The 24,637-nt window shown below is 36.8% G+C and overlaps 1 protein-coding gene across 7 annotated transcripts in view; it reads left to right on the top strand.

Moving 5' to 3' along the window:
• Positions 1 to 24,637, top strand: part of KIF21A (kinesin family member 21A) — a 145,357-nt gene that overhangs the window by 112,537 nt on the left and 8,183 nt on the right. For 2 of the 7 annotated variants that reach the window (XM_080661273.1, XM_080661275.1), the window contains 11 exons: positions 382 to 547; positions 1,042 to 1,062; positions 7,299 to 7,359; positions 7,737 to 7,791; positions 10,230 to 10,444; positions 13,182 to 13,289; positions 15,005 to 15,133; positions 17,247 to 17,285; positions 17,955 to 17,972; positions 21,599 to 21,735; positions 23,352 to 23,532. In XM_080661273.1, coding sequence (XP_080517399.1) covers positions 382 to 547; positions 1,042 to 1,062; positions 7,299 to 7,359; positions 7,737 to 7,791; positions 10,230 to 10,444; positions 13,182 to 13,289; positions 15,005 to 15,133; positions 17,247 to 17,285; positions 17,955 to 17,972; positions 21,599 to 21,735; positions 23,352 to 23,532 — 1,130 coding nt within the window. The remainder of the gene's footprint in view (positions 1 to 381; positions 548 to 1,041; positions 1,063 to 7,298; positions 7,360 to 7,736; positions 7,792 to 10,229; positions 10,445 to 13,181; positions 13,290 to 15,004; positions 15,134 to 17,246; positions 17,286 to 17,954; positions 17,973 to 21,598; positions 21,736 to 23,351; positions 23,533 to 24,637) is intronic. The other 5 variants (XM_080661274.1, XM_080661276.1, XM_080661279.1 and 2 more) reach the window with 3 other exon arrangements.

The raw sequence follows: 24,637 nt of genomic DNA on the forward strand, positions 1-24,637 counted from the left end.
CCTCTTTGAATAGGAATGCCACCTGTAAGAAACTTCTGCCTAAATGTTGAAGGTGATAATGATTTCTGACTCATTTTTCCCCCTCATGTTGCGGTTGTGCCTAGACCCTTTATGCTATGTTTTCTTAATTAATTTTCACTAGTGCTAGGAAGTAGGTATTATTCATATAACTTTGCCTATGAGAAACCTGAGAATCAGGAAGATAAGGTAACCTGTTCAAGGGCGCGAAGCTAGTAAGTGGAGGCACGGAGATGAATCAAGGTAAGGTCTATTTGATGTCGAAATCCATATACACTTGCTATTTGATTCACATCTTTGTTTGGTAGATTCTGTTTTGTATGACCTAACATAATTTTATTTATATTTTTGGTGGTGTTACAGGGTCTTCAGGCTGCCCAGAAAGAGGCTCAAATTAAAGTACTTGAAGGTCGGCTTAAGCAAACGGAAATAACCAGTGCGACACAAAACCAGCTCTTATTCCACATGTTGAAAGAGAAAGCAGAGTTAAATCCTGAGCTGGATGCTTTACTGGGCCATGCTTTACAAGGTAATCTAACCGAATTTTAGCTAAATAATTGCAGGGGAGCTTTGATCTTTTCAGTGTGCTGTACTATACTCTTTCCCCCTTGAGCTTGACTGAATAGATGCTATATTTACTTATATTTTTATTAGTTGCTCCTTCTTTAATTTGCATGTATAAATTTGGGGGGATGTAATTCATTATTGTCATCCCAAGAAATGATTACCAACTTACTAGTAAAAAGGCTTACTTAACCTTATTAAGGAGTTAGTTTTCATGGATAAAGAAGAACAACCAAGTTTCTGAATTGGTTATTTAAATTATTTATAACATTAGCCTACTGTCATTACTTGACTCTGCATATCTAACTGCCTTAAAAAAATTAATGTTTTTGTTATGGCATCTATTCTACATATCTTACAAATGGTACCATAATCTTGTTTTATGTGGGAGTTTTTAACATTGGATCTGTTTTGATTGGAGTATTGCTTTTTGTTTCCTTTTTGCTATTATTTACACAGATCTAGATAGCGTACCTTTAGGTAAGTATGTTTAGCTTTCTGTGTACCCTACAAGCTGCATGAATTACTAATTGTTCATGTGCACTAATTGTGGTACATCTTATTTTTAAAATGTTTATTGGCAACCACTGTTTTGCATGATCCTTTTTGAAATGTATCCACAACCACAAACATACTAAGTCTTTTGTCTTTCTCATACATGCTTGATTTTAAAATTCTTAAAATGTTTAAAGAAGTATACTTTAGTGAACTTTTTTCTTTTATCACTTGAACTGCAATTGTGGCTCCCGTTTTGTAAGCCCTTTTTTCTCTTTCCTGTAAAAGGCAAAAAAAAAAAAAAAAAAAAAAGAGTACATATTTCTTTTTAATTTTTAAATATATCTATTAACTTACATCTGTTAACATCATAAATAACTTTCTTTGGTATATATCTTTGGTGTACATTTATCTTTAGTATATATTTGCTAGATTCTCAGCTATGTTTTGTAAAATTAAGCACATATATTTTAATATTGTAAATTAAATAAAACTATCCGGGATCTTATATGAACAAATTGAAACAATATTTAAGATCATAACATTTTTAAGTTAGAAGAGGCTTTAGTGATTATTGCATGTAGAGATTTTCAACCTTTTTCTGTTGCCATTACAGCATTCACATGAACTACCCCCACCTGTCAGTATTGTTTCTACTCCTCTTGGTGATCATACACATGAAGAACCAAGAATATCAGGGCAATTTTATTACTTGCAATTTTTCTGAATCCTTATTTTGGAGCAGTTTTTATTTAATCAAAATTATTTCACAACCTGGTCTGAACTTTCTTTTTTCTAATCATATAGTTGTCCAAGTTTTTAAAATGCTTTTTACTTTAAGGAGAGGAATGTAACCAAAAGATTAAATGTAATTACCTCTCTGTGTCACTAGAATAAACATACTCTATGAATCTGAATTTATTTCATTTTTATTTATTTATTTATTTTAAATATATTTTTATTTATCTCAGAGAGGAAGGGAGAGAGAGATAGAAATATCAATGATGAGAGATTCATTGAGCAGCTGCCTCGAGTCCAAAACCCTGGCATGTGCCCTGACTAGGAATCGAACTGTGACCTCCTGGTTCATAGGTGGATGCTCAACTATTGAGCCATGCTGGCCAGGCCTGAATTTATTTAAAATAATGTCACACAAATAAAATACATGAGCTATATGACTTTTATAATGTTTATACTTCATGTTACTCTCAAAGTAGTATTTCTTTTATATCAGCTGCATAATATAGGGATAGAAAGGCTAATTCTTTTACACTGTTCCTGCTATAACAAGTAAAAGTAAAAAAATGAAAAGTAGGATTGGTTATATCCTAACCAAGTTTCTGGATTATAACCAGAAAATTTGCAATTCCATGTGTTATCAGTGCATTTCTTTTCCTCCTTCTATTCTTCTTTCTCTTCCTTCTTCGTTTTCTTAGTGGCTCACCTTATAGCAATAAGTAAATTCTCATTTAAGTCCATGATCTCTTTTACTTTGGAAGAAAAGTGCAATGCCCTCTTTGATATCCTTCTGTGCAGAAAATGTTAAGCTGCTAATTTCATGAACAGTGTTACTTTTTCACAACTTTCAAACTACTTTCAATTATCTGAGGCTGGAAGAAGGGTCAGAAGCAGAGAGTTGGAACCCATTTGACTGATGTAACTTATGTCTTATTGCAGAAATTTGCCCCAGGTATTGGGGCCATAAATGTAGCCCAGAGGTGCTTGGGGGAAAAGTATGGAAGAAGGAAAAAATGGAAGTGAAATCCACAAAAGCTGGGCATTCATATATACATTGCTAAAAACAAAACCGCATTAGCACCAATGTTATTTCAAGCATTGGGCGTAGTGCTGGGATTCAAAGATATATAAGACACAAAATTTTGCCCTTGTGGTCTTGATGCTGAGGTTGACAGACCGTGAACAGATTGTGATACATTGTAGTGAGGTCAGTGATTGAAATATATTCAGTATGGGGATTGTGAGAGCACAGAATGGGACCACCCAACAGGAATGGAGGAGTCCATGAAGGCTTTCCAAAGGAGGTGACATTTGAGCTGAAACATAAAGAAGGAAAAAGAGTTAGCCAAGTGGAAGAAAAAGAATTAGCCAGGCCAAAGACAAGGTTGGAAGGGGGGCCTGAACAGAGTGAATCTACGCAATGACTAAGTGAAAGCATAAGTTAGCCCCAGTATTGTGTACACAAGGTGTTCAAGCAGATTGGTATCCTAGAGCAACAAGTACATGGCACAGAATGAGGGAACAAGGTTAGAGGGTGAGCCAGGGCCAGCACCTCATGCTCACAGGCTTGTAGTTTTTGAAGAACACCTTTATTTTCCCTTCTCTTTTTCCTACCTACGTTAGCATCCCAAACTTTGTATATTTGCTGGAAGACTCTGGGGCTCACAGTATTGTATCTACAGCAAAGTTTCATGAGAATAGGAAGGATACACAAAGGAGTCCATGTCCAGGCTTCCTTATGTTTCACCCTCCCAGGAGGGATTGCACAGAATGTCCTTTTCTCCCTGGAATGAAAGTGACATTTTGTGATGTTTATACTCAGGGAAATCCGTTAGAGTCATCACCCGAGGTTTTTACTGGGGACTGCTCACACAGATACCCTCTTCCAGTATATACCTGGATCCCAGACTCTCAGAGGAAAGCAGGCGTTTGGTAGAAGCCAGATTGTTTGTTCAAATTCTAGGTACAATGAGCCATTCTCATTAGTTCATTGGTGACTGGGGCCCCTTGCCAGGGTTCTTTTCCCAGCCTTACAAAGGGTTCAGCATTCTGGAGAAAGGGGCTGTGCATAGATGATTAAAGAGTCTGGAGATGAAAGATAATTTTGAAAGGCATTGGGGGTCAGAGGAGCTTCAGCTAAAGGAGCTAAAGACTCTCCTCCTTCACTCAGGACCCTGCTTTTATTCACAGGATTTATCCTAAGGCAAGGTGGAGATATACACTTCAAAGGGTAAGGTATCAAAGGGTATTTTCAGTTTGGGGAATAGCCTACAGCTGTTCAGGTGTTTGGCCAACAGGAGGCAATAAAATGCCCTGAGCTGTCTGGCAGCAAATGATTATGCTATTCAGGTTTTGGGGAAGTGCCATTTAGCCATTTCCATCAGGTACACTACATATGTGGCTCACCCTTGTTGAGCCCACCAAGTCCCATCAACCTTTTGACAGAACTCTTATAATTATTACATGCTGGAATTGGTTCCTGGCAGCCCCTCTGCCAGCAACTTTGCAGATGCTAGACAAAGTTGGACTTTGCAAGCAGGCCTGTCTAAGGATAGCAGTCTCTGGGCTGCCAGTCTAATTCTTTTCTGTACACTACTTTGAAAAAAAGTTTTTATTAATTTTAGAGAGAGGAAGGGACAGGGAGAGAGAGATTGAACATTGATTAGAGAGAAACATTGATTGGCTGCCTCCTGCATGTCCCCCACTGGGGGATCAAGCCCTCAACCCAGGCATGTTCCCTGACCAGAAATTGAACCGGCAACCTCCTGGTGCATGAGACAGTGCTCAACCACTAAGCAACACCAACTGGGCTCTTTTATTATTTTATTACTAGAGGCCCAGTGTGTGAAATTTGTGCATAGGGGGGGTCCCTCAGCCCGGCCTGCACCCTCTCCAATCCGGGATCCTTTGGGAGATGTCCAACTGCCAGTTTAGGCCCACAGGGATCGGGCCTAAAGCGGCAGTTGGACATCCCTCTCGCAATCCAGGACCCTGGCTCCTAACCACTCACCTGCCTGCCTGCCTGATCACCCCTAACGGCCTCTGCCTGCTGGCCTGATTGCCCCTAACTGCCCTCCCCTGCCAGCCTGATCTCCCCTAACTGCCCTCCCCTGCTGGCCTGATAGCCCCTAACCGCCTCTGCCTCAGCCCCCACCATCATAGCTTTGTCTGGAAGGGAAGATGTCCAGTCTAATTAGCATATTACCTTTCATTAGTATAGATTTTAAAAAATATATTTTTATTGATTTCATAGAGGAAGGGAGATGGAGATATAGAAACATCAATGATGAGAGAGAATCATCTATTGGCTGCCTCCTGCACACCCCACACTGGGGATGGAGCCCGCAACCCGGACATGTGCCCTGACCTGGAATTGAACTATGACCTCCTGGTTCAGGTCAATGCTCAACCACTGAGCCATGTTGGCTGGGCTGGGGCTGTTTTATATAACTTAAAAAAAATAGCTTAAAAAATAACTTCGCTAGTTAACTTCCAGTGAAGTGAGATTGTGCAACTTTGCACTTACATGAATGAACTTGGCATTCGGGAGTTATAAATCTCTGCCCTTAGCTTTAATTCCATGGTGTTGGGAAAAGAAGCTGGCAGTGGGCTGGATTTATGTTTTGGGAGTTGAGAGTGTGACAGTGAGGTGACGGTATGTCCTGCAGCTCAGATGACTGTAGTGCTCATACTAAGCTCAGTCCGGAAGAAGGGTCTGATTTGGTGACTGAATGGGTGGCGCCTCTGACCTCTGGCTAGGTTGGTTATGTCAAAATATAATTATCTCTAGATTAGGCATACGTGCATCAGCAGGAACTAAATAGTTTTTACCAAGCACTCATATGATATTTACCATACTAACTGATTTCTCCCTACAAGAATACTAGCCAATCTTAGTCTGCTTTTATACATGAGAAAATAAAGGGTAGTTTGTCATTTCGTTTAACCCCATTTTCTATGTTATCAATTAATTCAGTCACCTTAGTACTCAAGAATCCTGTTGTGAAGCAGGTCCTTGAGCCTTCCTCTAATGGTGAGCTTTGAGATACACATTGCCTTCAAGACTACCGTTTTCTCCATTTCAAAAAGTAAACTCCCTTGTATGGGTCCCAGATGGGCTCCTTTTTATTTTTTAATATTTTTATTGGTTTCAGAGAAGAAGGGAGAGGGAGAGATAGAAACATCAATGATGAGAATCATTGATTGGCTGCCTCCTGCACACCCACACTGGGCATCAAGCCCACAACCTGGGCATGTGCCCGTGACCTCCTGGTTCATAGGTCAACACTCTACCACTGAGCCACACTGGCCAGGTGATGGGCTCCTTTTTAGATAATACTATCAAGTATCAAGTATTACTGGATATTCTATTCTACCTGCTAAACAGTGAAAAAAGAAAGGGAACATCAGAGAAAGAGATTAGTTGACTTACGTACTTGTATGATATAAATTTAAAAGCTAAAAGGGGCTGACTCATATATTTTATTAATATATGTTATTTATAATTCTGTCTTTAGTTTCGTGGAATGATTTTATAGTACAATGTGTATGTTTTTGAAACCTGAACCTATGTTACGGGCTCACTGACATTTTAAATAGTTCACTTTCAGTGGCTGTTTTATTTACTGACTTCCTGATAGTTTTGTTTGCTTTTTCTTCTTCTTCTTCTTCTTCTTTTTTTTAATAGCCTGCTAGAGTTGTTCTGAAATAGCAGTGGTTTATTTGTGTTCGTTTATGAAACCATTGCATGCAAACCTATTGTTTTTGTCTTTCGTGTACACATGAATGAGCTGCATGCTGATGTATAATCTCCAGATACCTAAACACACACATACTCCCTCTGCTTGAAAACAAAAATAAAGGGAGCTCATAAGCATTTTCTTTACTCTTATATTTTATTCAGTGGGTTTTCAAAAATTTGGATGGCATGGGACAAATGCATACTATGAAAAAATAAATAATATAATTACACATGCTCTTTTAAGTACATGATTTCAATTCTATCCTATGAATGTTGTTCTATGGTTTATCAAACTCTGACAGGAGGAAGATTTTCATATACATTTTACTAATTTTCTTTCATCTCTGACACTTCTATTATAAAAGGCAAATAGTAATATTAAAATATTTCCTCTAATTAATTCCCTTTTAATGTGTACAAATTTTGTGCACCGGGCCACTAATATAATATAATTACACATGCTCTGATAAGTACATGATTTCAATTCTATCCTATGAATATTGTTCTGTGGTTTATCAAGCCTGTGGTTTTCCTATTTTAAACATGTTTTTCCTCATCCTAGGACATGTAGTCAAAGGGTTTTCTTAGAAATGTTTTTCTACATTTCTATTTTGATTCAGTTACTAAAACCAAAGTGACCATATTGAACACTTGGGCTGATAGTTATGGTAGTATAGGGGTTACAATCATCATTCAAATTGCAACATGGATAATACATTTTGGACATTTTTTTACTTTATAGAAAATGTAGAGGATAGTACTGATGAGGATGCACCTTTAAACAGCCCAGGATCAGAAGGAAGGTAAGAGAATCTTTGGAAACTTAATAGATTTTACTTGTTTCTATATTTTTAATACTTTATCTTGATGCTTCAAATAATTACCCTTATAAAACAAATAATTTTGAATTTTATGGCTGAGTGAATAGCACTGGAAACAGTAATATGGAAACCAAACTCAGTTAAGCTTAACTACCACACATTTTAAAATAAAAATACTGGAATATTTAAGTAAGGAAAATGAAAAACATTTATATTAGTTTATTTTGATTTTAAATATTGTCTTTCTTTGTTTTCCATAGCTAGGCATATACAATTCTTCCCATAGTTGTAAACATAGAGGACATGCAGTTTTGTATAGTAAGTCCCTTTTAATCTTGTGGTTATATATTTGCATATAGCACACTGTCTTCAGACCTGATGAAGCTTTGTGGTGACGTGAAATCTAAAAGCAAGGTATGGGGGATTGAAAATGCTGGGTGAATATTCTTTCTCCCTCTGTTCTTTGTTATAACTATTAAACACATCGAAGGCCTCAGGCTTGACCCTGGGTAGGTTATCAAGTAGGCATGCTTCTACCAAAGCTTCCATGTATCAGAAAAGTAGTCTTTTATCATATTCCCCTTTGACAAAAGTTCTATTGAAAATTTCTCTCTTGTGAAATTTGCATTTTACTGTATTCTCACACTTTTCTCACTAGATATGATTATGGAGACCGATTTTTTTCCCATTATTCCCCCATATTTCTCCTAAAGGTTTATTACCCATTAAGGAAGTTGTGTGTTAATCTATTAAAGTTGCCTAAATTTCCTAATAATATAGAAGATTGTCACAAATTACTAGAAAACAGTAATTTAAAGCAGTTGGCTAAAGAAGTTGTAGACCTGTAGTTGGCATATAAAATAAATCATTTTGATTGGTGAGAGATTTTTGAAGTTTTAACATTCTGGTATGTTTTTAAGTATTTCTTTCTTACTTTGTTTAATTATATCCTGAAGTGGTTTGAATAATAAGCCAACTCCTAATCATTATCTTGTATTAAAAGCAAATAGGCTACAATATATATTCGTAAAGTTTTTCAAAAAATATAAATAATACATGCTGTTAAATGTGTAAGAAACACGTGGAACTTTTCAGATTGAGAGTTGGTAACATTTGATACTAGATGAATTAACTAACCATCTTAAGATGTTTAAAAACAAAGAATTCTTAGTAAATATTTGTTGAATGAATGGATAGAATCAGAACCAGAAAGAATAATGCAAATGGACAGCACAGATATAAGGCCCCAGTGGTTAGTCAGGTAAGGTCAGTGAGTAATTTGGCTGGATGTAAAATCATGAGTCGGAGTCATTATGATTACCTAAAGAGGACCTGCCCAATTAAAGCAAATAGCCAGCACTCAACTCTTGCTCATTTTTGCCATGATGGAATATGGGCCTAAGGCTAACAGATCCTTCGGTTTTTTAAGAAAAGCCTTGAATATGGATTTTTTAGGTAGAATTTCCTTATCTTAAAAACATTGGGCAAACCGATCAAAAAAACAACTTCAGGCTCTAGGTGTGGTCCTTGTGCCACATGTAGTTTGTGTCTTATTATTCTAAGTGACTAAGCAGAAGTTACCAACACTCAAAACATTCTAGTGTAGTTTGGATCCAGCCTTAAGCAGAGGAGAGAATCTGTTAAGGTAACTTTCATCTTTCAGGCCCTGTGACAGCCTAGTTATTCCTGCTCTTAGGATACCAGAAAAGAGCTGTAAAGTGGTGGTCTAAAGGTCATCTCCTAAAAGATCCACTTTAGTTAGGAATTCCCAGCAAAGTGATTTCCCTCTGCCCTGGTCCCTTGGCTGTGCGGAGAATTGACAGCGTATAAAACTGACTACAGGACTTTCTCTTCCTAAATTCTCTGAAGTGCTATCTACTTTTCCCTTTGAACTGCAAAAATGCCTGGAGAAATCTCAAATCATTTATTTTTCCTCACTGAAAAAATGAAGTTGACCTTATATTTTAAATCGGTATGTACCAGCATTCTGTGAAGTTGGGGATATAAAGTTGACTAAAACAGGGTGCCTGCCCTTTAGAGTCTTACAGTCTGGTAGACACAATGGTTATTTGTTAATTCCTTAGTGATAACAGCGACTCTGAGCAACTACAGGGTAGTCATTTGGTTTTCAAGAGTAAAGAAGGAAATGCTTATGGTGAGTTTAGGCTCTAGGGAAATAATCTTCGCCTGCCTCACAGGCTGCCAAAAACCGGTGCAAGCTGATGCTGAATTATCCAGCAGGTAGATTAAAAGCTTCAAGGGAGCAGGGTAATGAAAGTTGAGGAACATGTGTAAAAATTGATATTAAATAAAGCATCTCAGCAAGGGAAAAATTTTGAATTTAGTCGAGCTTCCCTAACAGAATTATATTTTGGTTTAATTTCTTTATTTTTTTTTCTTCTTTTTAAATTATATGCTGAGGGAGCTGGCCATGAGTGTCAGGATAGCACAGTAATATTGCAGGCAGATTGCTTCGTGTTGAACCTTGGCTTTGCCACTTCCCAGCTGTGCGACTTTGGGCAAATTGCTTAGCTTCTCTGTGCTTCACTTATGAATTAGGATAATAATAGCACATGCTAAGATAGTAGAGTGTTTAGAACAATGCCTTGTCATACAATATGTACAATACAAATGTTGGTTACTACTGTGTCTTGTAAAGATCTTATCTGGCTATAGCTCTGGCTTGTCACTCTCTTACTGCTACATTTGACACACTTGCTAGGAAAAGACACACTAAATGTCTTTTGTTTGTTTGTTTTACCTATTTCAAACTAATATTAAATCTCTACTCTCTAATCATCTTCTGTACAAAAGTTTGCTCCTGATTGCTTTTCCTCCCATTTTCTGACTAGGCTCGAAGGAGGACCACCACTCAGATGGAATTGCTGTATGCAGATAGCAGTGAACTAGCTTCAGACACTAGTACAGGAGATGCTTCCTTGCCTGGCCCTCTTACAGCTGTTGCAGAAGGGCAAGAGAGTGGAATGAATACAGAGACAAGTGCTACTTCTGCTAGGGAAAAAGAACTCCCTCCCCCATCTGGCTTCCCTTCTAAGATAGGCAGCATGTAAGTCTGGCCCAGCTACACTAACTTCCTTTCTTTTGGCTTTTCTTTTTTAATATGCATGTTGCTAATTTCTTATTTCTATTTTTTTTAAAATTTATGTGAATAAGATCTCTGGTTTTCAATGTAACTTCTGTTAGGTATTATCTCACCTAATTTTTTGGACATTCAAAATGACTTGAGATGGGAAATGTTCTTTGTTGAATTGCATTATCTTGTTTCTCAGTTTTAGGGTCCTTCTTAGAGGATTATAATTTTTATAAAGACTGAGCTGTGAACTGCAGATAAAATTTATTTGGCAATTGCTAAATTAGGTTAATGGTATACCTATAAAGCCCTTATATAAAACAACAACCTGAAAGTCTCTTAAATTGGCTCTAAATTATGTGTGTCCTAGTTCTAAGAGCCTGGTCAGGATACTAAACCTTGCTGACCTTTCTAAAGAAAAATGAAACATGACATACAAACATAAAACACTTGGGGCTTTCCTCACTTTTTGCCTTAAAGCACATTGCATATCTGACATGAGTGTTTGCACAAAATATTTGCATTGATATTATTACAGATTTGAAGGAAGACATATTCTCTCTTCCATCTATGTTGTTCTGAACAAAAAACATTCTACTCAAAACAAATCTTATTTAGAGATTTTAAAAATTATTTTCTGGAGGAAAAAGAAAGATTTCCCTATACAGGTCCGTGTGTGTGTGTGTGTGTGTGTGTGTGTGTTTGTGTGTGTGTGTACTTTGTGTGTTTGTGTGTGTTTTGAAAGTTATATTAAAATTAGATCAATCATTCACTGCTAAAGATTTAAATGATATTTTTCAAACAAACCCTCACATATACTCTGGCCAATGATTTATGGGATGAATACATGCCAGCATTGAGATATACTGCCCAAAAAGCAGCACACTCCATGTGACTCTGCAAATAATAAAAAATAACAAACTTCCCCCCTTGAATATCTCTATTTCCCATAACTTCATGCATTGTATGAAGACATTTTTGTTGTCTTACATTCAGTAAGCCCATCTGCAACCTTTAGTTCCAAAATTAATTTTAATGATGACAGAACTTCCTTGCATGTGCTTGAGGCCTATGTAATTAACTATTGGATTTGCTACTACAGATTGCTAACCAGTAGATAGCTTATGGCTCCATTGCTTTTTAATAAGATGATAGTAGCAGAAATGCTTTGGGTGAAGGTAGTGAGATAGAAGTGATAACAGATTCTAGGAACCCACATGTGTTCAGCGTAGTCTGTCAGATGAGTAGAGACTTTTGGAACTTCAAGACTAAATCTATGACCTGGAATCCAGATTCAGGTAATATCTTCTTTTTGCCTTTCTTTTTTAAATTTTAAAAATGTATCCTTTGTGACAGGTGGTAGACAATACCTTTTGGAATCTCTCTTTTTGCATGATTTATTTTCACGTTTTCATGAATGCGGATGCTTGTGTAATCCTGCACAAATTTAAGAGCTGGTCTTGTGCTTGGTGCAGTAACTTTTATGAACCATTACTGCATGACTTTTATTACATAAACTAGAGGGCCGGTGCACGAAATTTGTGCACAGGTGGGGTCCCTAGGCCTGGCCGGAGATCAGAGCCTATCGGGGCCATTTTGCCCAGTCCCAATAGGGGCTGGGCTGGCCTGGGCCTGCCTGCTGCTGGCCAGGGCCTGCCAGCTGGGGCCTGCCAGATGGGGGGAGGATAGGGAGAAGGGCTGCAGGAGGTTTGCGGCCAGAGGGGAGGGACCGGGGATGGTTGGTTGGCCATGGGAGGTTAGCTGTGGGAGCGCACTGAACACCAGAGGGCAGTTCCTGCATTGAGTGTCTGCCCCTTGGTGGTCAGTGCGCGCCATAGTGACTGGTCAACCAGTTGTTCCGGTCATTTGGCTGTAATGCTCTCTTAGGCTTTTATATATATAGATGAAATAATTTACTCAAGTGGCCCTTATGATTTAAAGGATGCAGAAGTTCTAAAAATTGATTTCCTCCAATTAGAAAAAAGTTTATACTTAATTTTTGCTTTCAAATAGGAATCGTGCAACCCTTTCTGGGGATATTGCTTTCTAATTCTTTAGTGAATTTGTATTTTTTTATTAATATAACTAGCGAAGAATAGCAGAAATTCTTTTTTTCAATTAAAATGTATTACACCATATAAAAAAATTATAGTCTTACATAACTACTATTTAACATTTAAAATTTATAAGGCAAGAATATATTAATTACAAACATTTCTGAGTTACAAATTAAGTACTGTAGTTAATTTAAATAATTGTGCATTTTTTGTGTGACCATGTCTAAATGTAATTCATTAAATCTCTTGTTTTTCATATTCTGATAGTCTAATATTTTTGTTCTTACAAAACTGTAATGACAAATTTTCTTTAACTAAAGCAATTCTGATCAAACTTAAACACTTATGTTTAAAATAAAATATTTTATTTGGCAATATAATATTGATTTTTTTATATTAAAAGATAATCGGTTTGCACATATTTGAAATGGTAGCCAATTTAAAAATTAAATATATACTTGTTAAGCTTCCATTAACTAAAAATAACTCATAATATTTTCCTATCCTAGTTTTAGTTTTTATTTTTTGTTTCCAAGTAATCTTTCTTGAGTTCTAGTTATTAATGTATTTTAAAAATTTAGGTTAAATGTCTACCAAATAAAGCTATATGTACATACTTAAAATTAGATGACTATGGAATCTTTTTCTATTTTTAGTACCAGATCGTCATCTCTATCAGAGAAAAAACTACCAGAGCCTTCCCCTGTAACCAGGAGAAAGGCATATGAGAAAGCAGAAAAATCAAAGGCCAAGGAACAAAAACAGTAAGTTACTCATGCTTTGTATCTATTAGATTGTATAAAATGTCTGCGACACTTAGATGCTAAGGGACAACAGTGAAATTATTTTCCAGATTTTAGGCTGGTTCTGTGGTTATGACAGATTTGACTAATCATGACAATCAAGTCAGCTATTGGCTTGGCTAAATGGTCTTTAAATTCCTTGTTCACACACACCTGTGAAAATATTGAGCACTTGTGCCTGATCATGTGTACACATATATTTTCCAATTATTCACGCCTATTATTGTAAGAATTGATATACACTTGAGGAGATACTTATTAAATATGAGTCCTCTAGAAAAATTTGAAATTAATCTTGGTTGTCATCTGACAAAACCACTTTGACTTCACCACTTTAACAGGGTTGACAGAAAACTAGTGTTGGAGGGTGTCTGAGTTGTGCCATTTTCTTGCTGTTCTTTTATGTTTAAATCGATATTATCCCCAATTTTTTTGTGTTTTTTTTTTTTGCTAAAATCGTTTTTTTTTTTTTTTTTTGTGGAAAAACAAGCAAGAATTTATTGACCACAGCCAAAATATACACGGGAGAGTGAGACAAGGAGCCAAGGAAGGGCATATTTGAAGAAGCAATAGGAGAGCCGGGCTGCTTTGGCTCCCTGGGAAGTCAGAGAAAAGGGGGCCTTGGAGACAGGTCCTGGGTGAGCTCAGGACGAGCTGCCACTGCCCAGTGCCCCTCTGGTTGCAAGTCTCCTGGGGTCCCTTGGAGGTGAAGGGATAAGGGGTGGGGGAAGGAGGAGGGGAAGGGAACGGCAGGCAGGCAGGTGCTCCCTGGGGAGAGAGCGCCTGCTAGCGTCTTTTAAAAGCTGTTTGTGTGTTTTGAGAAGGTTTATTTACTGAACAATACATAAGATAACCTGATGACCCACTGGGTAATTGCAATACCTCCACCTGCAGAAAGGTGAATGAGTGGGTGAGGGCCACTGTCACCCTTCCACCTTGTGTGTGGCCTAATGCGCTGCACGTGGCAGGTGGATCTTTGACTCAGCCTCGAGTGAGAATATCGATGCCAATCTACATTTAAATGTTGGTAAAGCGAATTCCTTTACCACAAAAGTAAATATTAAAATAAGTTTTTATACATTTTTCTGTACCTGAGTGGACGGTGTTGTACCACCCCCTTCCCTGTGCCAGCATGCACACGCTCTGCCTTGACCACTGGCTTAGCTGACGTGAATGTCATGGAAATTATCCTTCTAATCATCCTTGCTTCCTGTGTTTAAAGATGTAATTTGTTGCTACTGAATCAGACCTCTCAAGAATGATTGGGAGATGGGGGAATGGAGCAAATAAGTAATTTAAATATAAATGAATGAATCAATTGAGTAGGCAAATCACTCTTAAACTTTCTGGGTCTGTTTCCTTGTCTGTAAAATGAACATCTTGGTCTCAGTTCTAAAACTGTATAGTTTTAAATTTGGCTTGCTTTATTTGTACCGACTTTAGAGTTCAGCAGATAGCACTCTTTCTTTAGTGCCATCTTGTGGCCAATGTTACAAAATTCAATGGGAAAAAATTAAATTGTTCAGAGTGCATTTTCTTACTATAAAGGAAAAGAGGAAGGAAGGGAGGGAAGAAGGAAGGATTTCTCTAATTAAAAGCTTTTTTAGAAAAGCATGTTTCATATAACATTCCTAACAAAGCATAACCAATTAAAGCCACCTCTTTTTTTCTTGTAGCTCAGATTCTGGAACCTCAGAGGCTAGTCTTTCACCTCCTTCTTCCCCACCAAGCCGGCCCCGTAATGAACTGAATGTGTTTAATCGTCTTACTGTTTCTCAGGGAAACACATCAGTTCAGCAGGATAAGTAAGTCATTATGGAAAAGAGCCCCAACGATTTATTACAATATTCTGAACCTGTCAATACAGTCTGTAGAAAACACGTAACCATCTCTTTGTGTGGGAGATGGAGTCTGACTTGTGAACGCTTGTGTGTTGTTCCAACAGGAAATGAACCATAGAGACAATATTACAGAAAATTATTTTCCTGCTGAACATTATTCCCTGTTGTAGATTTGCATCGCTACACTTTCAGCACTTGTCTTGCTCTTTCTTTTACAAGTACATTAGCTTTGAAATATCTTTGAGACTACCTCAAGTTTAAATTTTGTGGGATTCTTCCGCTTCTGTGAGCATACAAAAGTCTCTAATCCAGACTTCTTGGGTTGAAAAGATGCAAATTATTTTACCTTTGGTGGATAGAACAGATTACAATATCACTGTTACATGTGGAACATGTTATTATTACTTGGCTGTTCTATACAAATCCACTAGTAAATTTCAATAATAGTTTTTGGAATAAAAAAGTACCCTTACGGGTGAAGGGGGTAGGTTTGAGGGTGTGTTCTGGGGAAAGGGTAGTTGGAGGAATGTGGAAAATATTATTTTCATTAAATATTCATTGAAAAAGTATTCTCACATTGAGCCAGAATCTCTCTTGCAAGAATTCAATACTAACAATGCTGCCATAAAGTGTTTGTTAACTCTGACTTATCTGCTTTGATTTTGAATGATAGCATTGTATGTGGATGTACTTGATATCCAGTTTCCCACCCCAATTATTTGTTTTCTATGCTATAATTTCTCTGTATAATTCAACAATTTCTGAAATTTATAGGATTTTGTTTAAGATGTCCGGCATGTTTAGTTGATGCTGAATGGCTATGTAGACTTAGAGAAACACAATAACATGTTGAAAAAACTTTAATCTACCTAATTTATGGATACAATTCTTGATCACATTTAATATGGTTTAATCAGCTGATGACATGTCTTTTAAATTGATCTAGATATGCAATTGTTATCTGTTACTGAAAAGACTCTAATATTGTTACATCATATCTCTTATTTAACTGAGAAAAGAGTAGAAGAACATTAGGAATGCTTTTGGGAAGTCCATTTTCACTAATGATATGAAAAATTACTAAATTTTCTTTACCATGCATTCACAGTCATAAAATTTTCTGCCAGTCTTTTGATGATCTTGACAATCTCATCATAGTTCCACATTTTGTACTGAAATGTTTTATCAGCTACCAACAATTTGACTGTGTTGTCATCTCTGAAAGTTGTCACTTAGAATAATTGAACTCTACACTTTCAAAAGCTCAGCCACCTTCTGGATCACTTTTTTGGGGGACTCCTTTTTGAGACTAGCATGTTTCACCAGCTACACATTGTTTCTGGTTACATTCCATGCCAGCAGCACTCACCCTCCCCTCATCCTCCCCAAACTTATTTACAGGTAAATAGATTTTCATAATAGCCAGACTCACTGCCAGACATGGAGGTTTTGGGATAGGACCCACTGCTGACAGGAGTGGGTCATCTATTATAAAAATCCTACTAAAGTTCCCCAGTTATTAGGGAGGGACTCCCTGGTCAGAATTCCATATTGTTAAGATAAGTTAAAACGAAAAATTATTAAATTGAGTGATTTGCTTTCCTTTCAAACATGTAATGTATTTGTGCAACAGCCGTAGTAAAGAGTCCAAATCTAAAGTAATTATCAAGATGAATAAAATTCTTGAATAGTTATTAAAATGGAAAACATTTTCTGGTACTAGTCAATTAAATAGGAAGAATCTTGAAGTGATGTATTTTACTTACTTGATACTGTCCCTCTTCAGGACCTAAATTTTAGAAATAAGGATAGATAGGCTCTGTGGATCAGTAATAGAAATATCCACCTCCCCCCCCCCCCCCCAAAGTCTTGGTAGAAAACATAAGAATCGAATAGCTTGTCTGACTTAGCTAGACATTGAATTTGCTGTTATCCGATACAAATAGAGAAGCAGGGCACAATAAAGGAAGTGTTTACTATATTTCAATAATACTATTGATTTTCATTTCAATCTCAGTGTCTTTATCTGTTGACATCTGTATTCTTTCTCCTCATAATTCTAACTCTTTCGCTGTAGGTCTGATGAAAGTGATTCCTCTCTGTCGGAGGTATACAGGTACTTTCTTTCTATCTTTTCTATATTCTGGCATTTCATGGTGTTCTAAAATGCCTTCCTAGTAACTAAGCAAATCTCATTTTTGTTGCATGTATAACTTGTTGTAAACCAGCTAGATGCACTAATATTTTTTAACATACTCATTTTAATGATGCACCTTTAAGACAAAAGTAGTGGCAAAGTTTTTTTGTATAATAACATAAAAACTTGTGATATTTGTTTTCTATTTGTAACCTAGATTTTTTTTAAGTAATTAAGTTCTATGAATACTGATTTCAAGAAATTTTGCTCCTCAGTGATTTTTTTATTTCCAATAAAAAATGTGAGAGGTCAGTATGGTTATCTTTTCTTATTTGTTTAGCATTTTAAATACAGAGTTCATGGGAGGTTTTGTGACTTTAAAAAAAGGTATGCTAGAAAAAGAAGGATACTATGGTATGAAAAAAGAGAGAAAGAAATAGAATGTAGAAGAGCTTTTTAAAATTTTTTTCCCTATTGATTGATGGTATTTTAAAAATAACAATGTTGCATTTTTTCATGTTAAGGATTTCTTTTTTTTGGACCCTTAATTTCTCTTTCATCTTTGCTATCATTTCTTCTTCCCACTTATCATTTGTCTTCTCTCTTTTTGCACTCGTTTCCCCTGTTTATGGCCATTTTGCTGATCAGCAGTAGATCCTCCAAAAGGTAGGCAGGGGGAGGGAGATGAAATTAATCTCATTCACGGTATTACAAACTTTACTGGTTTGCATGGAACAACAATAAACTTTTTTTCTCTCCTTCAAATCAGGTTTGTTTTAAAAGTTTGCAACATTTAACCTTAACTTAAAGAAATTATTTTAAAGTTGATTTCTATATTTCAGAATGTGAATAGATTAATTCTAATAGGAAAAAAATACCATGGATGTATGTTTCCAATTTCTATATCTTTTTCTATTATCTTTGGTGTTAAGGTAATATATATAAAGGTATATATGTATGTTATATATAATATATTAACCCTAATACTATGAATATCTGAGAGCATTTTTCAGTGTCTAATTAATAAAATGCTATATTTAACATTGAGATTATTTTTCTTTATTTCCAATAAAAAATGTGGGAGGTCAGTATGGTTATCTTTTCTTGTTTGTTTAGCATTTTAAATAAAGAGTTTATGGGAGGTTTTGTGATTTTAAAAAAAGGTATGCTAGAAAAAGAAGGATAATATTGAGTTGTGTTGGGTGTTATATCATTGGGGAAGCTTTAGTAAATTCTTTTGATAAAGCTGATAATTTGAAGGAAGGAAATCTTTTGGAGACATAGTGTCACATAATTGAGGCTACTGATTTTTTTCCTAAGGATGGTTTGTGTCATTACATGCAAATCAGAAACAGCTCTTAGACTGTTCCCATCTTTATAGTCAGCTTGTTGGAATATGCACACATATATTTTCTATTTAAGATGTAACAGTAGCAGTTGACTGTGCATTAGATCACATTTGTGAACTTGTGAAGCAATACTTTGATGGCTTCAGTTCATAGCTAACAACCTAACAGCAACAGAGAGATTCAAATGCCAGAGTCAGACGTTTGAAGACGTTTTGCTCCCATTTCAGTTTTAATCTGCATAAATTCTTATGTTACAAACAAGTTACTGAGCATTAATTTAAAGAATCTCAGATTGACACATGTGTGCAATTAAAAGCATTAGACCATGTACTTATATATCTAGTGATAACAATTCCTGGTATTATTTCTGGTGATGAGGTGCTTCTTTTATTTTTTTAAATCATTTTAGCTAGATCCTAAAAATAAAGTTTTTTAAAAATTCTGAGCCTAAATTTACCTCCTTTAAATTTCTATTCATTGGTTTTTCATCAGCCCGCCTGAGTTATACCAGAATTAGCCCAATAGTTCCTCTTCTGTGTACATGACAATTCTTTAAATATCCAGCCCTTTCACTGTGCTATTGTGTCCTCTCCAGTGAATGTTCTTTTATCATCTGAATAGGCCTAGTTTCATCATCTGTTCCTTATGTGATAGAGTCTATAGACCCTTCATTCTGCTTCCACTGTTTTGGAAAGTGCCCAGTTTTTCAGTGTGCTGAATATGTGGCAACTAGAACTGAACTCCATTCCAGATGTGGCCTTGGTAGAATATAGCAGTTATATTACTTTCTCCTGAAAATGTTGGGAGAGGAACCATTAATTGTCAATCCATTAATCATGTATTCAATAACTAAATCACTTACACCACTTTCCTACTTTGAACATTCCATTATATCTTTGACTTAAGTTTTATGTCTAAACTGGAGGCCTGTGCATGAAATTTGTGCACTCAGGGGGGTCCCTCAGCCTGGCCTGAGCCCTCTTGTAGTCTGGGAGCCCTCAGGGGATGTTTGACTGATGGCTTAGGCCCGTTCCCCGTGGGGAGAGGGCCTAAGCCTGCAGTAGGACATCCTTAGTGCTGCCATGGAGGTGGGAGAGGCTCCCATCACTGCCACTGCACTCCCCAACCGTGAGCCCAGCTTCTGGCTGAGTGGCACTCCCCCTGTGGGAGGGCACTGACCACCAGGAGGCAGCTCCTGGGTTGAGCATCTGCCCCCTGGTGGTCAGTGCGTGTCATAGCAACCGATCATTTCACAGTTTGGTCAATTTGCATATTAGCCTTTTATTATATAGGATATCATTCAGTGATTATTTTCATGCTAAATACATACTTAACAATAAATGAATTTTGTTTCAGTCATTTTTTCTAGGCAATACAACACAGTAGCCAACTTTTTAATATTTCAGTGCAGTAAACATACCATTTCTGTCTTTAGGGCTAGAAAAAACATGACTAGATTTTGAAGACCTCCATTTAGACTGACAGGATCATTGACTCATTAGGTGTGACTCCAAGCACTGCTGAAACTACCTTACTACAACAGTTTTGTTCTAACCCATTTCCACAAGGATTTCCTTTGAAAGGCTTACTGCATGAGCCTTGTTGAAGTCAACATATCTTGTGAATATGACTTTCCCCTATGTTGCTGCCTCGTAGCCCTATAAATAACTTCCTTCATGAGATCAATGAGCTTGTTTATCTATTATTGATGAGCCTTTATTTTTAAGTGTTTATAATAATTTTATTGATCTCTAATTTCTGAAATCCACTTTTCCCCTCTTTTCTGGAATTGGGTCTGCATGATTTCCCCTTTATTGATCTTCTTAGAGTACCAATGGAGGTACTCCATTGATTTTTGTCCCCACAGGCGTATACGTTGAAAAACCTATGATATAGTGATTTAAAATCCGAATTCATCAGATGTCTCCATTTGCTAGTTCTACTTAGTCTGGGCTTGTATTTCTTCTTGGTCATTTCTGCCGCTTGTATCTCTTGAAGATTGTTGTTTTTTTTTTTTTTTTCCATCGGGAAGTAGAAACAGTATTGTTTTACCCCTGTATTTGTCCTAATATTATGCCATCTGTCTTATATAATAGACATACTTCAATATAATTTTTCTTCCTGCTCTAAACAAAGAAACTTCTGACTGATATATTTATCATGTCTTAATTCATTCTCTCTTTAGTCTTCCTGACACAATTATTTCAATTCAGATCCTGCATTAAACTCCTTTAGGATAGGAATGATGTTTTGATAAGCTGTGCATTTCTATAGTGCATAGATCAGTAGCATAAAGCAGAAACTCCAGAAACATTAAAACTCATGGGATAGATCCCTACAGAATCTCACTGTTTTTTTTTTTTTTTTAATTCTCAGTCTTTTTATCTTGTTTGATATTGTTAGTGTTTTAAGTTTTGGGTATTTTTAAACCATTCACCCTTTAGAATTTCTGTCCATGCAATCTTGTCTTTTTTCAAATTTGTTTGAAATTTGCTTTCTCAGTATTTTAGGTGGTATGTGTTATACTTTCTCAAGAATGTCCTTTTTGATACAGAGTCACATCTTCCAAGTGCTACCCTATATACTTTCTTATTTGTCAGAATTCACAGCACTCAAACAGCTCCCAATATTGCTTCATTAAATTCTGAAGAGATGAAATTGTTAATAAGAAAATCCAAATGTGTCATAGGCTTTGCTCTTTATAGAGCGCAGCTGTTAGCTGGTGCCTAATGAGTTGATGTATTCCATTGCTACTATTGCTACTTCACACGTTGTCTCTGTCCTTTGGCTTAAAAAAGAGATGAGGGAGCAGCCTGAATTTTATTACTAATTATTTAGAAAGACTTCTTAAAGTCAGGGAAAAACTAAAATTAGTCTCATGGTATAGCTACTGAAGTCAGTTTTATTTCTTTGTTTTTGTTCCCACCCCACCCCCCAACTCAGAGGCATAATCAACCCATTTCCTGCTGCAAAAGGAATCAGAGCTTCTGCCCTTCAGTGCGTTCACATAGCTGAGGGGCACACGAAAGCCGTGCTCTGTGTGGATTCCACCGATGACCTCCTCTTCACCGGATCAAAAGGTGCTAGGAGTGGTTTCATGGGGGTACTTAAGATTTTTTGAAATGACTGAATTTTTAACAAGCTTTGACCAAAAATAAGTGAAACCGCTTAAGACCCCTAAGGATATGAAAGATCATCTAATTTAGCCACTGAATCGTATAAACTATAAAATCATCTCATATTTGGGAAGAAAGTAAAGTCTCTGTTGATGTTATGTAAATAGAATATTGAGAGACTACATCTCTGTTTGGTAATTGGGTACCGAATGCATGCAGGGCCCCGAGCTTAGTAGTGCAGTTTATATAACGATGTACCAGAGGCCATTACAGTGCAAAGCGTGCTAAAGAAAATAAGGTGGGTGGCAACCACCATTTCTTGAACACTTACTATACTTCAGAGACTATGCTAGACACTACAAAAATTTTATCTCATTTAATTCTCACTACAGCCCCAGTGAGATACATGTTACATCCTAATTTTACAAATGAAGAAACTGAGGATTCAAGATATTAAATAATTTCCCCAGAAAAACTTAGCTAGGAAGTGGAAGAGCCAGGATTGGAAATCTAGGTCTATTCGTCTCCAGACCTGCAATCTTAACCCCTTTGGAACAATTGCGGGTAGCTAGAACTCAACTGTATACACTTTAAAGAATTATACACCAAGAGTTTTGGGGTTTCAGAAAAGGGAGAGATTTGGCAATCTGTGAGAAACAGGAAGGCTTTGACAAGGGGGAATTTAAAATGAACCTTATAGGATGGTTTGCATATTGACAGGTGAGGATTGGCAACCAAGATTAGAGAATAGCATGAGCAGAGACATGGAGGTAAAAGTGGGGTATGTTTGGAAATGAAATCCAGTTGGGTTCAATAGTAGAATATACATAAGAGAAGTAGTAGGCAATGAGGCTAGGAAGGGAAGAAGGAAGCCTGTTCAGGAATTTGGGGATCTAGTAAAAGTTATTTAGTATTTAGGGATATTATAAGATTCAGTTTAATCAGCAAACATTTATTGCTCATTATCTATGACTGACATATAAGAATCTTGCTAGAACTTATGAACTGTAAATAATGGCAAACAGTTCCCATTTTAGAAATAATCTGCTCTGTGAAAATATACTTTCCTAATGACTCCAATTAAATTGATCTCTCCAGGATAATTAGATTGTCATCATACCAAAAACATACAAAACAACATAGAATAGTTTTAGGCTTATGTTTGTGCGTCAAAAATAAAGTTAATCACACAGTGACCCCTGGAAAAGAAAGGTGCCTGTGCTTATGCATGCGGTGTGTTGTGAGGAGGTAGGGACGTGATCAAAGCAGAATGTTTTGAAGAGGCTGATTTATTTGATATGACTTTCAAAATGTTATGTAATTATTTTTTAATACCCACGTAATGCATGCACCAGACATCCCTGGCTCTCATCTAATCCTTTACTCCTACTTTGTCCTTGAACCTGCTTCAGAGGGTCAGGGATGGAGTCAGGATGCCTGTGGCAGATTAATGGGATAATTACTGTTTTCTTATCCCATTTCTTTCTCATAGGAGAGAAATTGTTTAAATAATTTTTGTTAAGAGAACCTAACTTAGTTCATATTGACAGTATTTCCCCTTGTTTATTTGTTTGTTTTAGATCGTACTTGTAAAGTATGGAATCTGGTGACCGGGCAGGAGATAATGTCGCTGGGAGGTCATCCCAACAATGTCGTGTCTGTAAAATACTGTAATTATACAAGCCTGGTCTTCACTGTGTCAACATCTTATATTAAGGTGTGGGATATCAGAGATTCAGCAAAATGTGTTCGAACACTGACGTAAGTAACTTAAAGATAAGTAGCATAAAGGGTGAACAGTTCTTGTTTACAAAATATGAGAAAAGATAGCACTATAAATGCGTTTTTATTTACTTACTAGAGGCCTGGGGGGGGGGGGGGAGGGGAGAGGGGTCCCTCAGCCCGGCCTGTGCCCTCTTGCAGTATGGGAGCCCTCAGGGGGTGTCCGACTGTCTGTGCTGCTGTGGAGGCAGAAGAGGTTCCAGCTGCTGTGGAGGCAGGAGAGGCTTCAGCCACCGCCGCCGCTGCACTCACCAGCCGAGAGCCCCACTTCTGGCTGAGCGGCGCTCCTGCTGTGGGAATGCACTGACCACCAGGGGGCAGCTCCTGTGTTGAGCGTCTGCCCCCTGGTGGTCAGTGCGATGACTGGTCGTTCTGTCGTTTGGTTGATTTGCATATTAGCCTTTTATTATAGAGGATATCTGCCTACTTCCAAAGGATGGTAAAATGTTTATAATAAGAACACAGATAAAGTAAAGAGAAAAATGCTATGGAGAAAATAAAATATGATAGCTTAGTATTAAACAGGAAGGGGTAAATAATTTGATCTCTGACTAAGTATACATTTTATATTTCCATGCTCCCAAATAACAAGGTATCACATTTCATAGTATTTACTGTGTGTTGTAGTTAAATGGCTTACATTGCTTGCTTCAACTGAATAACACTTCTTGGAAAATGGCATAAATCACCATTGTAGAGAGTTAAGAAGTGTTTGTAATCTTTAATTGGCAAGTATTGATTAATTGATAGGTTTATTGGGTTGGGGAGGGACTTACAGTATTAGCTTTGGTATTTCATAACTGCAGGTTATAGTGGACAATTAGAGGATGAGTTTGTTTTCTATGTTTATCATATATGTCTATAAAATGTGGAGCAAATAATGATTTTTTTTTGCCGTAAGATTGATGAACTGTTTTATAATTGAAATTGAGGGTGAACTTTGATGGCATAAATAAGAGAAGGGAGCATAGGAAAGATTAATTTTTACTAAAATTAGGGATTTAGAGTAGGAGTTAATAATATGTAGGGTAGGGATTATTAACCTTTAATTGCTAATTTGTATTTGGAGAACTACTAATTTTTG

The sequence above is a fragment of the Plecotus auritus genome, assembly GCF_963455305.1.
Source record: "Plecotus auritus genome assembly, chromosome: 3".
Lineage (NCBI taxonomy): Eukaryota > Metazoa > Chordata > Mammalia > Chiroptera > Vespertilionidae > Plecotus > Plecotus auritus.